Raw genomic sequence first — 21165 nt, 5'->3', positions numbered from 1 at the left:
AGGCAACTCTCTTGGGGCTTATGTATAGCCAGAAACACCTGGGATGCCATAAAATTCTGGTCCAAAGGCCTGGCAGTTTGTAGACTCCGCTGTAATCAATACAATCTGTTAGGAAATCAAATAATGCTTCAAGAGTCCCTTTGTTATTGTTTTGCTTTATTTTGCTCCTGGAGGTGTATGTGTGTGGGTGGGCAATGGGAAAGAGGTGATTATCTAAAAGGGCTTGGAAATGGCAAAACAAGTGTAAATGGATATATAGCTGCCTCACGAAACACTTCTTCAAATAAGAAACAGTAACAATGAACTCACCTTCAGAATCTCTTCAACACAATGGGCTTCATTGGAGTAGGTCTGCTAAGAGTGAAAAGAAGGAAAAGATTAGTTCAAAAATGCAAGGCAAGAGACGGTAGATGCTGGAACTAACACAGCAACATCCTCATAGGTAGTCTCACCTTAGGGTCTACCTTTACCAGCTAAGTGTAAGGAACTTTCCGTTCTAGATAAAATAAGAGCAAAGGGATCAGATGGACAATCCTGGAAGGAAATAGCAGTGCTGCCAACAACGGCAGACTGTGACCTTCAGATCAAAAGTTTCCAAAGACGACGTGTATGCACAAGAAAATTAGGTGTGGGTGTTTGGCACAGTGGTTAAGAAGCCACATAGAAGGCCTGCACCCCAGATTGGAGTGCCTAGATTAGATTCCCACCTCTGCATACCATTCCAGCTTCCTGCTAATAAACATCCTGGGAGACAGCAACGATGGCTCATGTACTTGGATCCCTGCCACCCACGTAGAAGACAAAGACTGAGTTCCCAGTCCTTGTCTTCACCTGACCCAGCTCCGGCTAGTGCAGGCTATTTGGGGAGTGACTCAGCAGATGGGAGCTCTCTCTTGCATTCTTTTTAAAAAGACTTATTTGACTATTTGAAAAGGCAGAATTACAGAGAGGGAGAGACAGAGAAACAGAGCTCTTCCATCCACTGGTTTATTCCCCAAATGACTGCAATGGCCAGGTCTCCCAAGTAGGTGGCAGGGGCCCAAGTTTTGGGGGGACCATCTTCTGCTGCTTTCCCAGGCTATTAGCAGGGAGCTGGATCAGCAGTGGAGCAGGTGAGACATGAACTGGTGCCCATATGGGATGCTGGCGTCATAGGTGGCAGCTTAACTCGCAACACTATAATGCTGGCCCCATCTCTCTGTCACTTTCTATCTTTCAAATAAATAAAAATTTAAGAAAATTGGTAAATCTAAGGAAATAAGATGTAGCAACAATGGAGGCAAGAAGAGATTAAGACAGGTGTTACAGTCAGCGAGCCAAGTAAAATGAACACTGAAGCAGTGATCACCAACACAGACTGGGCCTAGAAAATGTCAGTTCACAGTCTACGTATTCTTAAGCTCAAACAATCAGAAAAGTTAAATCTAACACAATACTGAACTATATCCATACTTCATGGTTTTCAATGGAAAAGCTACTTTTGCTTTGTGTCAATGCATGAGCCAGGAGCCCTGGGCATAGCATAGCAAGCACTGTTCAACACATATCCTTCCATTGTTGCCACAGCTATGCACAAGTATTCCTCTTTCATTCAGTTGCAAACATACAGTATCTACCTCAAAGCTAGAGAATAGATGAAAAAAGTCTTTCTCATGTTCTCCTGCTAACTTCAAAGCATAATTTAATATAGCATTGCCTGCTAATTCACAACCTGGGGTTTATCAACCACCATGTCTCTCATTCCAGTTTACTCTCAGGAAGAAGGATAGTAACGACCATACAACAGTCACACTGTCCTATAATTGAATATAAAGGATATGGCAAAATTCAAATGCAATTTGATCTTCCTAGATCAATTTTTAAAATATGTAAATGCCCTGGAAATGATTTCATTGAAATGTTTGCAGTTTGTTATCACTGAACTGGGGCCACAAGTTTTGGTCCAAAAATCCAAAGACAACCAAAGAGAAACAATGGTATCCTTTATATCTGCCCACTGGACTCAAAACTCACAAATTATGCATGTAAACAACTAGACCTGCTTTTTATTTTTCCAAACTGTTAAAGGACGCCTAAAAACCAGATCAAAAATTAGCAATATACTTTAACACAAATGTCAGACACAGAAATGAATGCCATTTTCACTTGAGAGTCAAATTTAATTTATGTCCTATGGTTTCTAATTCTTACACACATCATTAGAAAAAATTACAATTAGAAGTTGAAAGTGAATCAAAACTGGACAAATGGTCCTCTTGTCCTGTCAGTTGTTGGAATAAAAGTAAGAATCCAGTCAAAACATATGGCAATGAATAAAAACACTAAAGCACGTTGAATTGAGGCAAAAAGATCTGCTCATTGTTTCCAGCAGAATGAGGTCAGAAAGCTGTGCCTTTAAGACACTTTCTGATCTTCATAATTACTCAAGCAATCAACACCTCAGCAAGATGTTTCTTGTCACCCAAAAGATTAACTGCTTTAAAACAGTTTTATTACATGGGGTGAACCAAGACTGACTAAAGAAATTTTTTGAGGGCTTATTATAGATTGGTAAATACTAAACAGACATATTTAACCAATTTCAATAAGGTCTTAGTTGGTTAATTCACTGTGATATTCCTATAAGGTCCATTATGGAAGTGGGGTTGTTTCCAAGGGGGGCAGGGATTCCATTCCAAATACATGAAGATATACTGGAAATGATCAGATGTCCAACAAGGAAAGTCTGGCTAAATATCTTAACAACGCATCCCTGGAACAGTGTGTTATTCAGACTAAATAGGTACTTGGAGAAAAATCTGTGGGAAAATGTAATTAAAAGGTTTGAGTACAAAAAAATTTTAATCGCAAGCATAGCTACCTCATACTACATATTTTTCATAACAGTTTTGAAGATCCTTAAGATGGATATGTGCCAAATTAAACTTTTCATTCCATTTTTCACCTTATTGTGCTTGCATGAAGAGGTTCAAGATACTTTTTAAACCTGTCTTTAGAAATAACTTCATACCTACATACACACAAAAACTGTAAAGATAGTAAAAGAAATGTTCATAAGCCTTGTACCCAAATTTCTCAAATGTTAACATTTCCCATATTTGCCTTTTTTTGGGGGGGGAGGCAGGCAGAGTGGACAGAGAGAGACAGGTCTTCCTTTTGCCGTTGGTTCACCCTCCAATGGCCGCCGCGGCCGGCACACGGTGCTGATCCGAAGCCAGGAGCCAGGTGCTTCTCCTGGTCTCCCATGGGGTGCAGGGCCCAAGCACCTGGGCCATCCTCCACTGCCTTCCCTGGCCACAGCAGAGAGCTGGCCTGGAAGAGGGACAACTGGGACAGAATCCGGTGCCCCGACCGGGACTAGAACCCGGTGTGCCGGCGCTGCAGGCGGAGGATTAGCCTAGTGAGCCGCGGCGCCGGCCCCCATATTTGCTTTTATTGTTCCTTTTCTACCCACCTACACAACACATACTCTTCGAAATATCAGAGAATCGGTTAGAAAGAGTTAATGCCTCTTTACTCCTAAGTGCCACTGTATGTACCAAGCCATAATTTTGTGGCTACATTTTCAAAATAGGAGGCTGTAAGATAGTGTGAGCCCATTTTATGTTGCATCTCCCTGAGGTCCCTGTCTCTACTCTTCTCACCAGACAAGTTAGACAGCCTTGATGTCTCTACAGATAAAGAGCTGTAAGGACAAGCTGACTTGTTTAATAAAGTACCACTTGACACCTCCAACTCTGTCCCTGGAAGGAGACTTTCCAGGCCTCTCTAAAGCACAGCTGAGGTAAGATTTCCAGAGACCAGCACTCCCCTAACTGCCTAGATGTAGCCCTCTCACATACCTGGTTTTCTATATGCAGACTGACATCCCAGTAGAGACTTTACTTGTCCACTGGGATATGGCCTCAACACAGGAACCAGATCTACTCAATTAAAACAAATGACAGCAGCTACTTATTGGATGCATATCACGGTTGACATTGCATTAAACACTTGACATACTAATGTTTCCTCAACTTGATTTCATTGACTGCAAAATCAATCATTAGCTTGGGGTTGAGGTGGAAGCTACACTAAATGTATCTATCAACTATAAGATGCATCACTATTAAAAGAAACATGGAAATGGCATTCTAAGGGTACTCTGCAATTCTCACATTAAGGTGGGTAGGTATCTTCCCTATTTGTAACACGAGATGGGATCCTAGAGAAATTTAAGTAGTATGCCCAAGGTCACAATAAAGGTCACCAGTAGCTGAGCCATATTTGGAACACTGTCATACTGACATTCCAGAAACTTCAAAACTCATTCCAGGACAAATATATTAACATTTTAGGGGGGAATGCAATGCACTTCAGTTGCCCTACATACCACCAAAATCATTTTCTAAAGACCAATATTTCCATTTTGTTTTTACAGAGAAACATTTTGGGATTCATATTTAAATGCCTTTAGAAAATTCTACCACAAGTACTTCAGACCAGAAAAGGCAGCAATGCTGGCCTCAGCCCGATTTCTCACTTGCCTTGGAATGCCATTGTGTAATCATAAGGAAATGCACTGATACCAAAATAAAATGTTAGTAGATGTCTTCTAGGCATGACACAGTTTGTTTTAATAAGCTGAAAAGAACTGGATACACCTCCCCCCATCAGAGACTGGATGGCTCTTGAAATACTGTTTTCAGTCTCTCGTGTTTCAAAAGAGCAGCATTTTTATAACAATGCTCATCTTTAAAAGGCTTAGTTATCACTAACCAGGAAATCCAGGAGCACAAATACAGTGTGAAGAAGGATGCCAGAAGATCTTGGACTCCAGATCTGGCTCTACAATCTTGGATAAGAGTCAACCTCAGCGGGATGGGGATAATATTACCCAACCTAACCTCATCACTGGGAATGGTATGAAGGTCAAATGTGAAAACGTGGTACTTTTTTTTGACAGGCAGAGTAGACAGTGAGAGAGAGAGACAGAGAGAAAGGTCTTCCTTTGCCGTTGGTTCACCCTCCAATGGCCGCCACGGCTGGCGCGCTGTGGCCGGCGCACCACGCTGATCGGAAGCCAGGAGCCAGGTACTTATCCTGGTCTCCCATGGGGTGCAGGGCCCAAGCACTTGGGCCATCCTCCACTGTACTCCCTGGCCACAGCAGAGAGCTGGACTGGAAGAGGGGCAACCGGGACAGAATCCGGCACCCTGACCGGGACTAGAACCCGGTGTGCCTGCGCCGCTAGGCGGAGGATTAGCCTAGTGAGCCGTGGCGCTGGCCCAAAAACGTGGTACTTTAAAAACTGTCAAAAGATACTGATATGATATACACATATATCTATATGTATGAGTACATATATAGATATATATCACATCATACATACATGATATATTTATAGATTATATATAATTATTTATATATACATACATACATATATATATATATATATAAAACAATGGCAGTGCCAACATTATCCAGGCATTCTTTAATAGTGAGCCAGCTCTAAAAGAAATTCAAAAAGGTTCTCAATCTAAAGTTGAACTGTTACAATAAATACCCACATTGTTTCTTCAAAAGTGTTGAGCCGGCGCCGTGGCTCAATAGGCTAATCCTCCACCTTGCGGCGCCAGCACACCGGGTTCTAGTCCCGGTCGGGGCGCCAGATTCTGTCCCGGTTGCCCCTCTTCCAGGCCAGCTCTCTGCTGTGGCCAGGGAGTGCAGTGGAGGATGGCCCAGGTGCTTGGGCCCTGCACCCCATGGGAGACCAGGAAAAGCACCTGGATCCCGGCTCCTGCCATCGGATCAGCGCGGTGCGCCAGCTGCAGCGGCGGCCATTGGAGGGTGAACCAACGGCAAAGGAAGACCTTTCTCTCTGTCTCTCTCTCTCTCACTGTCCACTCTGCCTGTCAAAAAAAAAAAAAAAAAAAAAAGTGTTACCTTTGGGATTACTGCGCAGTCTTCAGAGTCTATGTGCTATTCACCTAGCCCCTGCCAGAAAGGGAAATCGCATTTTTCTTGACAGGACCTGAAACCCTCTTCCATCTCCCACCTGTGTCAGAACATCACCTATTCAGCTATCAGGGAGCAGATTCAAAGACGTTGGAAAACATTCCCAGGGGCTCCAGCAGACACCCCTCCCCACCCCACCGCCCTCTCGATTCTCTGTGTTATCAGCTTCCCCTCTACTAGGAGTCCAGCAAAAGCAGAGGCCAGCTCACCCTGATGATTTGATCACATGCTGCTGGCCATACAGAGGTAACCAACAAACAGTTGCTGCTGTATTTTCAGTCTCAAACTAAGTTTCTAATTTTTAAAGCTTTATAGGCTTTGTAGGCTACTTGAATTATAAATCAACACCTTTATTAACAAATTCCTGGGAAATAAAGATACTAGGCAAAAAAAAAAAAAAAAAAAAAAAAAAAAAAGGAGGAAATTTTTTCTGCGCTGTTTTGTCCTTAAAACATTGAACCAAATGTTCCCATTATCAGATTGGCAAACAACCAAAAATCTAAAAACTCTGTGCCTCTGTTATAGGTGCAGAGAAACAGACACTTGAATACTGTGGTTGGTGGGAGGAGAAAGAGAATCTCTAAAGACAGCAAATTGGCAAGAAAGAGCCAACAAATTCTACATATACTCTGAGTTCTACTACTGACTCCTACATATACGAAAATACATAGGTACAAAATGATTTGCTTAAGTCTGCAAATAGCAAGATACTGGAAACAATCACTATGCAGCTATGGCAGAATGAGGAAGTTTTTACATGTTACTCTGAGGCACTCCCTGAGACATACTGTTAAGTAGGAAGGAGAGAAAATAAACCACAGTACTTTAAATGCCAGTATCTGTATAAATGGAAAAGTGTCAGAAGAGAACTGTACATAGGGTTGCTTACTGTGCACAATATACCACTGGAAATAATGCTGAAGACATTATGAAAATAATAATTTCCAGGGAGGAGAATTAAGCAACTGGAGAATGGAGGAGGGGAAAGATTTTCATTTTTAAAATCCTTTTTTTTTACCTTTTAAATTATTTTTTTAAAAAAATATTTATTTTCAAAGTCACAGTTACAAAAAGAGGGAAGAAAAGAGAAAGAGAAAAAGAAAGGGGGGAGAGGAATCTTCCATCCCCTGATGGTTTCAATGGCTAGCTCCAGGTCAGGCCAAAAAATTTATCTGGGTCTCCCACATGGGTGGCAGGGGCCCAAACACTCGGGCCATCTTCTGTTGCTTTTCCCAGGCTAGTAAGTAGCAGGGGGCTGGACCAGAAGTAGAGCAGCTAGGACTCGAACCAGCACCCACGTGGGATGCCCACATCACAGGCAATGGCTTTAACTGCTGAGCCACAAGCCCTAGTTTTTAAATTCTAAACCATTAAATGTACTACCTATTTATAAACAAAAACAAATAATACATTGAATTTAAAAAGAAAAACTTGTACAGGTACATATCTTCAATGTACAGCTAAATATCTTCAACAACTTACATGTCTACTTTCTACTGACTCCCCCACAGATTTTCCTTCTTCCAAACACACACCTCTAATTAATTTGTCCTCAGTTTACTCCCTGGTGCTCTGAGCTGGCTCTGTGCAACACTCACCAATTGACTTGGGGTTTTTTGTTTGTTTTTTTACAGATTTACAGCCTGCTTCAAGGTGCAGTCAGGTCTTCACCTGGTGCAAATTCGCTCCTGTTTCTCAAAGTCCTCAAAAGATTTTTTTTTTTAGTGGTGGTGGTGGAGAGGGTGTTGGTAGGAGTGTTCTTTTTTGAAATCAGTCTCACTGAAATGCTGAAGAGAAACATTCGATATGCACAAAGCATCGCAGGATTGTTATAAGAAAAAGATAATGCATATTGAAATTAAGGCCACAAAATGCATGCATTTATAAGAAGACAGACTAATTATTTTTTAAAGATTTATTTATCTATTTATTTGAAAGTCAGAGTTACACAGAGAGAGGAGAGGAAGAGAGAGAGAGAGGTCTTCCATCCACTGGTTCACTCCCCAATTGGCTGCAAGAGCCGGAGCTGCGCTGATCCTAAGCCAGGAGCCTCCAGGTCCCCCACATGGGTCCAGGGGCCCCAGGACCTGACCACCCCCTACTGCCCTCCCAGGCCACAGAAGAGAGCTGGATTGGAAGTGGAGCAGCCGGGTATCAAACCAGCACCCACATGGGATGCCGGCACCTGCTATGTCACAGAGCGAGCCCCAGCCTAATTATTTCTAAAAGGCCGATTGGGGAGGAGATCAAAAAGTCTTGCTTACCAAGGTTTTGACATAAAATAAATTGTACTATGCAACTGCATGGTAAATTTCCTAAAGAGCTAAGCCTGTTCCACTATGCCTGGATGTGCCTGCTTGGGCTGAAAAGGGTATACAGGTCCCAGCAGCACCACTTGTTCAGAAGCACTGTGGCCTATGGGCAACCAACTACATGTCTACCTCCACATCCAGAATTTTTGGATAAGAGTTTGTAAAAGCCCTGAATAGATTATATCCAAATCAAAACAAGCACAATAAAATAAAATATGTTAGCAACTGCTGATGTGAAAGGAGGAACATGTTAGAAAGGAATTAGGCACCCTTAAGAATTTTCTTAAATATGAAGTAATGGTGTTATTATGTAAGATGATAAACCAACTCTGTTAATTTCTCCCTGAAAAAAAATCAATCACACTTCTCATGTTTTCCCAGATAGTTTCAAATGTTTTGGATGGCTTCTGAAAAGTGTAAGCTCCAATATATGACAAAGAATTACTCACATGTTTCATGAGAGTCTTTTTTTAATGTCAAGCTTCCTGCCAGACATGAAGGCTAACTTAATTAATATTATGCTAATTGCAGAAATCTTTATAGCTCTGCAAATAAAATGTTCAGGGAAAGGAAGAAAAAGACTGATAAAAACAAGATTTAAACTGACCAGGAATCTACATGTCAACAACAGGTATCCTCTAGCAAAAAAAATCTGTTGTGGGGGCAGGTGTTTGGCCTAACAGTTAATTGAGAAGTTGGTGTCTGTTATCAGAGTACCTAGGTTCAACATCTGATTTTGCTCCTGACAGAAGCTTCTTCCCACTAATGTCAACCCCAGGAGACAGAAATGAGGCCTCAAGTAATTGGGTCCTGCCACTGACATGGGAGACCTGGCCCGAGTTCCTGGCTCCTACCTGTGCATAGCTCCAGCTGTTGGAGATCTCCCTCACTACCCTCCCTTACTTCTTCAATAAGTTAATTTTAAAATGTTTTAGGGGCCAGTGCTGTGGTACAGCGGGTTAAAGCCCCAGCCTGCAGCACCAGCGTCCCATATGGGTACCAATTTGAGCACTAGCTGCTCCACTTCCAATCCAGCTCTCAGCTGTGGCCTGGGAAAGCAGTAGAAGATGGCCCAAGTCCTTGTGTCCCCCCCTGTAGGAGACACAGAAGAAGCTCCTCACTCCTGGCTTTGGATCAGCTCAGCTCTGGCTGTCGTGGCCATTTGGGGAGTGGACTAGCAGATGGAAGACTTCTCTTTCTCTCTCTCTCTCTGGCTCTACCTCTATCAGTAACTTTGTCTTTCAAATAAATAAAATAAATTTTTAAAAAATGTTTCAAAAAAATTTATTAGGAAAGACTAAGCAATTCAACTTACTGGGGGAGAATCTAAAAAAAGAGTTGGTATAGTATCACAGGGACAATGCAAAATACTGGCTACCTTTTTCTGGACGTCTTCCCTCATCTCTAGCCATGGGCAGCTCTGATTTATAATCCTTAGTTTTCTCATCTATCGCCTCCAGGCTGGCTTACCTCAAGGCTTTAACATAATTCTAGACTAATATAGATGTGCAAGTGTGGTGTAGGGATGCAAATTTTTCAAATAACTGTTTTTGGGTGGGGGCATGAGTATTTTGGGCAACATGTTTGGGTGGCGTTAAGGAAGAGTATGTGTCTCTGGGAGACAGAAGATCAAGAAATACTCCAGGACAAACAGCGGAAAAGAACGTGGGAAGCCTGGAAGATGTGCAAGCACCCAATGCATCTCACAAGTCAGAGTTTAACATTTCTCATTTCTGGGAGATATGTACCTTTATTTCCCTATTTTTATAATAAAGTCGCCTTTAGGTAAACTGCCTTTCTATAAGCAAACAATATTACCTCCTTATTTGCCTTTCAGGCTAGAAATGAGGTGGAAACAAGCCCTCAAACATGAGTGAATCTTACAAAACCTTAAGGATTCTGAAGTATCAGTTCTCTAAAGATCAATAGAATAATTAGAAAATTCATTATTCTTTCCCAGTCATTTTGATTATATCACTAATTAGTGTCATAAATACAACTTATTTTATAAAGCACATAAAAATTTTATAGCACCCAATTTATACTAACTGAAGTACCTCAGACAGTCTGGAAATTCTGTTTTAAGCTCTGTTAAAAGAAAGCATACGTTAGTTATGAAACCTAGGATTCTAATGATTGAGACTGAGTTTAAATAAATGAAAATGAAAACAGTAGATGTTCTTCCTGTATATATAAATACTCAGTTTGTACAAACAGGCAAAAACTGTTGCTTCATTCATTTTATTACTACTAAATATACTGAGATCACATATGACTTTGTAATTTTTAGTATGTTTGCAAGGCTTCTGTCACATCAAAGTACTTATTAAACAAATACTATTTAGTGTTGATGCACTATATGCAGAAATGCTTTCAGGATATATTATTTATGATAGTATGTCAAGGAGCTTCTCAGGGCAATTGTTAAGAAGATGGGATATATCTGGGATGGGCTTAAGATCATTTAAAAACAAAGTAAGTGGCTGAAAAACAAACACTGAAAACTTAGTGCTTGACAGCAAGTCAGTCTGCTGTCAGTGAATCTCAGTTACTCACCAACTACCTAACTGCTGACTGTGAACCATTATCATTCACGTGTAATAAGGGAAATCAGAAATTCTCAATAGCCTAAGACTCCAAAAACACTATGCCTTTGAGAAAACATCACATGAGACCCCATAAAGCTCACTGTGGGCTTAGCAGCTACGAACAATTTAGTAAGAATGGCTAAAAAGGCATTGCTTTTTTAAAAATATGCCATAAAAAAGGAGTCTAGACACTGGTTCCACTGCAGTGATAATAAACCGACAAGTTCTGTCAAACTGTTTGATCCACTTCTTTTTCTACAACCAATTCTAGTTATTTAAACAATTTTCTGAGTATTTTTGGAGGAACTGAATTTTTCTCTTCTGAGAGGGAATATCAATTCGCAAAGCATGGGTAGCCTTTCTTTCAACTAGAATACTGTCACTGTGGGGAAGGTGTGAGACTACAGTGTGCTGATACTACCACCATGCATTCTCTGTCCCTATCCTGCTCCCTACCCTACAGCACCAGCCTCTCAAAAATCATATTAATAAATGATTCTGAAACTAAAACATCACTTCTAAATTACCTTGTCAACCACGACAGGATTTATAGACCTGCATTACTGCTCCCTCTTTAAGCACATGCATCTATCAAATTTCAGTGGCACACATGCTCAAGAACCATGTCTAATTCTGTTTATTGGGGTGCCTGGACCTTTTTTTTTTTTTTTTTTTTTTTTTTAAGCTGAGCATAGCTAAGATTGCAGAGGAATTAGGGGAAAAAAAATTTCCACCAGTTTCTGGATGAGGTTGAAAGACACTGAAATCATAGGAATAAGGTAAACCATTTAATCCGTGCTTAGTCTGAAAGGACATAAAGATTTTATCCTGGGCTTATGCCAGCAACAATCTCAACAGCCTCCTCTGGGCTAGGTGTTAGCTGACTGTCTCCTGGCATCGATTATTTTTAAAAACAAAAACCAGAATCTGGCAGGGGGAAGGGAGGACGAGGAGAGGAAAAAATCACTGAAGTGGTGGTAGGCTAGAGGCATCTACACTCTGAGGAAACAACCCCGGGGATTTCAGATACTAACAAACACAAAAGAAAGAAGGCAAACAAAGGTGACCTTGCCCTTTACATCCTTATTCTCAACAAGCAAGTCCTTTTTTTTCCCCTTTCACTCTAATACTGGGAAACAAACACCCGGCATAATTGTCAGCATCCAGAAGTAAACCACTCGGGGAATGTAGGGTTCATTTACACTCAGAAGTGTTGATAACTTCACAGTGTTAATACTATCAAGGATACTAAAATTTAAGAGACTATTTTGCTTTTCTATAACTTATCAAAACCCGGATTCAGTCATAATTTAGGGGGGAAGAAAAGGTTAGCAATCCTACTGAATCTCAGGTAGACTTAGCTCTTCCTGCACTGTGTCTGTATGTAAATTTGGCCTGATAATACAGATACACTGCATTAGACTTCAGCTAAATTCATTTGATGAGCTGACTTAACAGAGGGCTGGCTTGTAGTGCAGTGACTTAAGCTGCTGCCTGCAATGCAAGCATCTCATATGGGAGTGCCAGTCCTGGCTGCTCCACTTCAGATCCAGCTCCCTGCTAATGGCCTGGGAAAGCAGTGAAAGACGGCCCAAGTCCTTGGGTCCCTGCACTCATTCAGGAGAGCTTAACAGAGTTCCGGGCTTCTGGCTTTGACATGGACTAGTGCCAGCCATTGTGGCATTCTGGAGAGGGAACCAACAGATGGAAGATATCTCATTCACTCTATCCATTAAATAAATTTTAAAAATGTTTTAAGGCACAATGTAACTCAACTACATTCATCATAACACTCAATTTTCTTGCATTTATGGTTTTTCCTGCTTCCTTGCTTTCCTTCTATACTTTTCTAGAAGTGTCAGAGAAGAGATAGCAGGAAATAGGCCCCCCCCACACCAAGGGTAATGACAAAAGCAAAGCCTTTGAAAACTGTCCTGAAAAGACAGGAGGGTCAGACTAGCAGAAGTAAATTCTATCTCAGTTGTTCGATAATCCAACTGTGGCTCTCTGGACTATTGCATACACCTGACACACAGCCCACGGTAAAAGGCTCCTAGAGTCCACTGCACTCCTTCCTTAACTTCACAATCATGTTGGCAGCTTCGGGGATAGGTAGGGAACATGTGTCATTAAAAAAAATTTTTAAGGTCTCTTCAACTTGATTGGTATATAGCAATATCATTCATTAAAAAATGAGCAATAGTACTTAGAGTCATAATAAGGCTTCCTACCATAGGGCACTGGTATGAACAATGAACTAAATAAACCTGAAAAGATTTAGATTGGCTTCTGAGCAGATGACTCTAATCTATTATCTCTTAGGTAAACCTAGAAGAGGCATCTCAATGTCAAATGATAGTTTCCTTAGCAATAATCTCCTAAAAGTTCTTTGCAGAGTGAAATATAGCAGTGTTTTCTAGAATCAACTAGGTTCCTATCTTTGGGAAAAAAATTACTTGCAGGAGACTTAATCTCTGTTGAAAACACGCTCTGTTGCCTCCTAGATCTGTTGGTAAAAGATCCTCTCATTTTCTGACATAACTCCTAGGAAAATAAGCCAAAAAGCTATAACCTATAGGCAAATCAATTAAGGAAGTGCCTGTGCTATTAACAGCTTGGAGGTGGTCCTTCTCATTTCTCTCTGCCAATTTCTCAGCTCCCTTGTGGTTGACATAACTGGGCTCACTACAGCTGAAGCTCAAAGTAAGCAAACTGTATCTTGAGAGGGAAAAATGGAAACACTGTTATCTTTCCAGCACATACATTTACACTCTAGACAGATACAGACTATGTGATCACAAGCTATGCTGAATAAATTAACGAGAACCATAAAGCTGGACGTGCACTGACATTTCTCCATTACAATCTGCCTGCGCTGAAGGAAGGTTATTTTGAACTTTTCCTAGATAAGTGAGAATCAGTACTATTTATATGTTAAAACTTGGGTAGCAACCCAATCTTTTCAATGTGATCAATTATCAAAGTCTGCTGAATGACACAGAGCAAAAATGAAATGTCTTCGATAGTGAGTGTAAGTGCGCAGGTACACGCCATACACACCTATCCATGCATATGCGCAAGCGCACACACACACACACACACAGGCTTTTAAAATGCTAATATTTTCAATTTGCAGCTTCAACGCAGGAAAGTAAATGAAGCCACCCAACAATTTCTAAGTGATCCAGAAATTTATGACCAGAGTCTGAAAGTTGAAGGAACAGGTCGAGTTGCAAGACATGGTTTTATTTATCATTTATGTTGTTTATGTCTTCAAAACGTATTGCCAAAAATACATCATGACTTTTTAGAGATACAAAATGATAACACTATAATTTCTCTGTTGCTCCCATTATTTCATGAGGGAGGGAGGAATCATGATCCAAACCAACCATACAAATCTCAAGAGGCATTCCAAGTCTCTAGTGGTAACCATGAAAAAGCCACACCACACTGTTACCTATCAAGTATATACAAAGGGAGGGGAAAGAGAGGGTCTGAATACCTGTGGCTGCAAAGCTTATTCACCTTGTTTATAAGGTCAAGTGCACAGCAGCACTAAACCACAGAGATTACTGATACCTATCCTCCTTGATGTTAGACCCTGGGGGGGGGGGGGGGATAAAAGAAGAGGAGAGGCAGATGCACAAATGTTCTGCTGAGGCTGAGATCTTGCACTCTCTTGCCTTGTCTTGCTTCCCTTCCCTCCATCTTCCCCACCTGACCTCAGGCTGAGTACTTACTGTGGGTGGCTGTGCACTGTGGGGCACTTACCTCCGTGAACATGGCTTACTGCCTTCCCACATGGCAAAAAAGCTTTTCTGTGCGCACACATCCCCCTGCCAGCCTTCATCGGTGCCACTAGGTCACTGTCTTTCGTGCTGGTGGCTGCAAGGGCGGCCTTGACAGGAAAGAACTTTGCATCTCTCCCCTTGTACTGAGCCATAAGCAGCGAGTGCTCCCAGGCACAACTCCCCTGGCTCTGCTCCTAAAAAGGCTCTCTCAAGTACACCGTTGCTTAGCAATGTTTGCCTTCCCCCTGTATATTTCAAATTGGCAACATCTGTCCCCTTGGCAGTTTTGACTTGTGCAAAGCACTGGGGGCAGGGTTTAATAACATATAGCACTTTAAAACAGGCAATCCCTCCACTCCTCCCACCTCCCAACAAATCCAGGGGTGCAAAGACCTTAAAGTGACTTGATCTTTGCTTTCAAGGCAAGTAGAAAAATCTATGGTATTTAAGGCCACTAACAGCACATAAGAAAATGTTTGTCACCAATAGCAACTCCTGTTAAACCCTACCTGGTAAGTAGTGTTTCTGCACAATTATACCTCAGGATTGGTTTGAAATAAAAATCCCATTTAGTTAACAATGTTTTTCAGAATGAATTCCATCACAGAGCATTGTTTTTTATATACATACATATATATATATAAAGTATCTTTAATTATCACTAATGATATGTATACATCATTAGTATGATATATATGCCTCAGGAACAAAGACATAAACACACACACAACAGAGGCAAAAGAATTTAGAAAGTCTAGAGAAAAAAACAGTTAAGTAATTCTAGCATGGTTTTTGAAACAAATGATCCTAAGTTTCCTAAACTGGTTTATATTATGTATCTCCTAACATGTCATCTTGGTATTATCCTGAGGTTGCTTGTTAACACTTAAGTAGCTATTAACACTATAATTTTACACATAGGAAAAAGAATGAAACTTTTTACCGGCAGTATTCTAGCTTGCATATCATGTTACTTTTTATCTACACAATGACTGAAACATAAAAATCAGAGTAATAAAGAACATAAAAGTCCGCTAAGAACTGAACCATGTTCTATGCGTTCAAATTCTGGCACAGAAACTTTTTTTGTTCCTTCAAACAAATCAGGCTTTAATTTTCTTTTTAGTGTAAGCCAAACCAATTTTGACATATTGGAAACATATGTTTTCAAAGAAAGTCTACAGGAACTAAGTTAAAGCTACAAAGGGTAGGCTGACCTTTTCTTCCCATCAAGTCTCTACCTGAACACTTAAAGAAGCAGAAAAGACCGGATGATATTTATTGCCACTAAAAATATATTCTGCAGGTCCTTGAGAATGTGTATGTAACAAAATCCCTGAAAGTCCATAACATGCATGAATTTGCAATCTTGCCCAGCTGTAAATATAAATTCACACCACAGAACCCACTTCTCATTTGAGTCCACCACTCACTATGGACAGATGCAAACAGTAATTCTTATGAAATTGTTTTGTTGGTATAAGGGAGAAATGTGGGCAGATTTTGCAAATTGAGAAATTCTCAAAAGGTCTTCTTCGAACTCAGCCAAAGTGGTTCTGACTATATGGGGCAGGACTCGTGAGCAAGATTCTGTGTCAGACATATACGTTTGAATCTATGGCTGTATCATGAACAACTAGTAAGTTCCATGCATGGAAACAGCTTAAGTTCAGTGCCTGTACACACAGTACATTTTCAATACAATATACACGATTTGTATCATTATACTATCTTACCATGCCACAAAAGCCTCTACTACATGTTCCCACTTCCCAATACTATCCTCCTGTGGCTAATAAAACAGCCCCAGCCTCTTAAGCTATGAAAAGCCATCACCTATCTAACCCCTGTGTCTGCAACATGTCTGTAACAGATTCTGAATTAATGAATACGTAGCACACAAAATTTGTAGAATCTGGGATCTGGGCTCTGGGAAGAAGAGGGGTTAAAAGGAGCCAGGGTAGGAGCCGTGGCGCTGTCCACTAGGAAAGTGCTGATAAGCCTTGAGGAATGGGTTGAGAATGCTTTCAAGACACCCCTTAAGTCAAGCCATTTACTGCACAAGGAGAATGAAGAAAGAAAGCTTCCTCTGTGAAGAGTGCCAGTACTGGGAGGAAAAAGTAGGGACTAGCCATGTCAGTACTGCACTGTCCTCAGACTGTTCCTTTCTAGTCTAAAGGGCAATGATGAACACTAGAAAGCCAAACGCCATGGTTTACTGAACCAAAGACAGGGGCACTGAAAGCTTCTCCACTCTGGGACTTTAGACATGAGAGATGCTCTTCAGGATGAATAGCATGATTCACCCAGCAATGCCAATCAATAAACAAAAAATTGTTAGTTCTGCAGGTAGAGGCAATAAAACACAGGATATAGTGCCCTCAAAATCAGCTGTATCTTTATTACTTATCCTACCTTATTCTGATACACTTAGGGAAACATATAATTGTCTTCACCTCTGAAAATGCTTAAATAAACTACAGCCCAAAATCCTTTGGAGTCCTATATACCTAACAACCTTCAGGATAATCTATCAGAATATTCAGAAATAAATGTAAAACCACTTTTATAATAAAAATCTTCTAAAAAATATCCCTCACTCTGGGGCCAGCACCATAGCACAGTGGGTAAAGCCACTGCCTGCAGTGCCAGCATCCCATATGAGCAATGGTTCTAGTCCCGGCTGCTCCACTTCCGATCCAGCCCTCTGCTCTAGCCTGGGAAAGCAATAGAAGATGGCCCAAATCCTTGAGCCCCTGCACCTGGCTCCTGACTTCGGATTGGGACAGCTCTGGCCATTGCAGACATCTGGGGAGTGAACCAGCAAATGGAAGACCTCTCTCTGCCCCTCTGTAACTCTGCCTTTCAAATAAATGGATAAATCTTAAAAAAAAAAAAAAAAAAGAAAGAAAGAAAGAAAGAAAGAAAGAAAGAAAGAAAGAAAGAAAGAAAAGAAAGAAAGAAAGAAAGAGACAGAGAGAGAAATCTCATTTGAGAAAATTGTCTACAGTATGAAACAGTAGCAGCAGCTATTAATATTAAAAACAAATAAACTAAAACCAAAAGCACTCATTTCTTAGGGAGGGACTGCACAAAAGAAAGGGAGATGAAAATAATAAGGTGGGGTTGATGTTTTTGGCCTTAATGGTTAAACGTTTGCCAGTTAAGACACCTATATCTCACGTGGCAGGGCTGGGTTCAATACTCAACTCCTGGCTTCAACTTCCTACTGATGCAAACCCTGGAAGCAGCAGTAATGGCTCAAGTACTTGGGTTCTGGCCACCTACACAGGAAACTCGGATTGGGTTCCAGGCTCCACGTTGTGGCAGTTAATCAGTGAAAGAAAGCACTCACCTCTCAATCAAACACATAATAATATGTTATGCTAAAATTAAATCTATAACATAGAATTTCACTACTTTACCAAAATAACTGAGACACAACACCAAACCAACCCCAAAAAACATTAGATACTACTTAGGATTCTGGCGATTTCCAAGCAACTATGTAAATTCAATAAAAACAATTTGAAGTTGGATAATATACAATTTTCCCACTGTGTGCTTTCCCTTTAACCGTTATATAAAGGGAAGGTATATATCTTGCATGTGACAGGAAAACACATCCCACTTAATTTCCACAACCCTGTAGCTCAAGTAGTACTGTCCCATTTAAATGTGAAGGATCTCTCTGACTCACCTTCCAAGTAAATAAGTCAAAAAAAATTTTAACTCCCATCTAAAAATTTTTGTAAAAGGTGAAGGAAAGGGGCTGGCACTGTGGCGCAGTGGGTTAATGCCTTGGCCTGAAGCACCAGCATCCCATATGGGCACTGGTTTGAGACCTGGCTGCTCCACTTCCTGTCCAGCTCTCTGCTATGGCCTGGGATAGCAGTAGAAGATGACCCAAGTCCTTGGGCCCCTGCACCCACGTGGGAGACCAGAAGAAGCTCCTGGCTCCTGGCTTCAGATCAGCACAGCTCTGGCCATTGTGGCCATCTGGAGAGTGAACCATCGGATGGAAGACCTCTCTCTCTCTCTCTGCCTCTCCTCTCTCTGTGTAACTCTGACTTTCAAATAAATAAATAAATCTTTAAAAAAAAAAAAAGGCAAAGGAAAATGAACCTATATATGCTGACTCCACAGATCAATCCATTAGAAATCTTTATTTACGTTTTGTTAAAGCCCTAACACTGAAAGTTATTAAAATTTCCAATTTCAGATTCTAAGGCAAAGAAGTCAATATTCTACTCTTACACATTTAGACAATGTTAAAATAATTCTGATAATACTGATGCAGATTCAGTAGCTATCAAAATACTTACTATACGCCAGACATTGACGTAAAGGTTTCACATACATTTTCTTCAATCACTTTATGAATAAGATTCTATTGTTTCTATTTTATAAATCAAAACAGATTTCAACAGATTAATTTGCCTGTACAAGGGTACTTCAAAAAGTTCAAAGAAACATGAAATTAAAAGATTCTTTTGATTTTTTTGATGCAAAAGAATTCTGGAATGCATGCTTTTTTTTTTTTTAACACTATTCACTTCCCATGTACTTATGAGGACTCCTTATTCATATCCTTTCAAAAGTCATATGTTGGAACTTGAACTCCAAGGTGATGATATTCAGATGTGGGGCCACTGGGAAGTGATCAGGCCATGAGTGATCTGCACTCAAGGATGAAATTAGTATACTTCACAGGGCTTGTCAAGTTTGTCCTTTGCCCTGTCCATTTCTATTGCCATGTGAGGACACAGAGCTCAGCCTCTTTGGCCCTTTCATCATCTAAGGAATCAGCCAGAGGCTCCATGTTGGAAACACAGAGAAGCCCTCACCAGACACCAAATCTGCCAACACCTTGATTTTGGAATTTTCAAGATCTCTAGACCTTTGAGAAATAAATTTCTATTATTTAAAATTACCCAGTACAGCTTGAACAAAGATAACCACCCACTTCTTCATTACACATGCAAGAAAAAGAACTCTACTTGGTGATAAGTAGGATAAGACACCATGTTACATACTTTTGCTTTATAAATCTAGAGGAAACCGCTAAACAGTCTAACATTTTTTAGTATTTAGCATTTTTCCTCTAATTAAAATATAAACAACTGCCTGAATCATATATATAAATGCTTATAGAGAAACAACTCAGTACTTGGATACAGGGTCAAAAGAAGCAAAGCAGGTTGGCTTCACATAATTTCTTTCAAAATTTGAAGATTAATCACATTTTACTTTAATTAGATAACATTAAGGGCATTTCATCGTCAACCTTTATGAAAATGCCTGTTTAATGTGCGTTCTCATTCCTTGAGTCTCCCCATTGTGAGAGACAATTACATGAAACACTTTAATTCACAGTTGAGACCACTAGCATTTATAGGGATCAAGCAGGAAAAAGGGGCTAGGGTCACTGGGCTAAGGGGCCATCTAACTGCTCCTTTGCAAGACTGTTAACCCTTCCATTTATTAATGAGAGAAGGAAAACAAAACAGATTTCAATGTCAAGTCTACAAAGGGGTCACCAAACGAGTCCATGGAAAATGCAGTTTCTGTCTTTTCCCTAGTGCTCTCTCTCTCCCCCACCCCCATCTTAGTCATTCTGTATTTCAAGCAAATATTTTAAAAAATTCTTTTGCACAAAAATAACCTTAATTTCCTTTCCCCTGAATTTTGTGAAGTTCCCTAGCACAAACTAAGTACACTGTTCAAGATGCCTCCCCTCTGTAGGGACAACTCTACAAGGCTGATGCTAGAGCTTCCTTCTCTCACAAGTGGGGGAATGGGAAAACAAGACTGGGATATGCACTCATTTTTAAAAGAAGCTCTCTATATGCTAAACATAGCAGCAGCTTTATATAACACGTACATTACAGATAGCTTCAGTCCTCTCACAGATTCCCAATATGTGCTCTGCCTTGGTAACGGTAGGGCGGTGTCAGGGGTTGGAGGGAGACACATTGTATGAGGTGACCTTGTCACTTTAGGGCCAAGGTCTGCTCTGCTGCACAAGTTCCTGCCACGGCTTGCTTCAGCAGATTGGCATACACAGCCTGATGGATCACTAGAAACATGAACCAAGTAAGCAACACAGTGCAGTTATTTTACATGACTTGTATGGAACAAATCTATGAACATACGTAATACACACAAAAAATATGTAATGCATAATAAAAGTCAATTACATTCACAACAATACACCAGTGTTTTCTCCTGTCCTAGGAACTAGTTCACTAGAATCTTAGAGGAGAGATAAAGGACACTGGGCTCTGTTTTGACTTTTACTGCAAGATCGTTAATCTTATGAGAAAATTAAGCTCAGTCTGCTAGTCAGGCATTTTCAGGGTCAATAATTCTTAAGTTACTAGCATACCAGTTAATGATACCTCTGTAGTGCAAAATAGTAAATGCCCTACACAGCTTGATGGGCTCATTCCCAAAAAATTCATTCGATGGCAA

The 21165-nt window shown here is 40.6% G+C and overlaps 1 protein-coding gene across 15 annotated transcripts in view; it reads right to left on the bottom strand.

Moving 5' to 3' along the window:
- The window catches only part of AFF1 (ALF transcription elongation factor 1), a 197552-nt gene that overhangs the window by 60717 nt on the left and 115670 nt on the right, over positions 1-21165 (bottom strand). For 9 of the 15 annotated variants that reach the window (XM_051820180.3, XM_089303145.1, XM_051820177.3 and 6 more), the window contains one exon: positions 310-354. In XM_051820180.3, the coding sequence (XP_051676140.3) occupies positions 310-354 (45 nt within the window). The remainder of the gene's footprint in view (positions 1-309; positions 355-21165) is intronic. The other 6 variants (XM_070047916.2, XM_089303146.1, XM_070047917.2 and 3 more) reach the window with 1 other exon arrangement.

The sequence above is a fragment of the Oryctolagus cuniculus genome, chromosome 8 (assembly GCF_051225735.1).
Source record: "Oryctolagus cuniculus isolate XC-2025 breed Fujian yellow rabbit chromosome 8, ASM5122573v1, whole genome shotgun sequence".
Classification (NCBI taxonomy): Eukaryota; Metazoa; Chordata; class Mammalia; order Lagomorpha; family Leporidae; genus Oryctolagus; species Oryctolagus cuniculus.
Note: the sequence above shows the minus strand (reverse complement) of the source record. Positions and strands in the feature narration are given on the sequence as shown.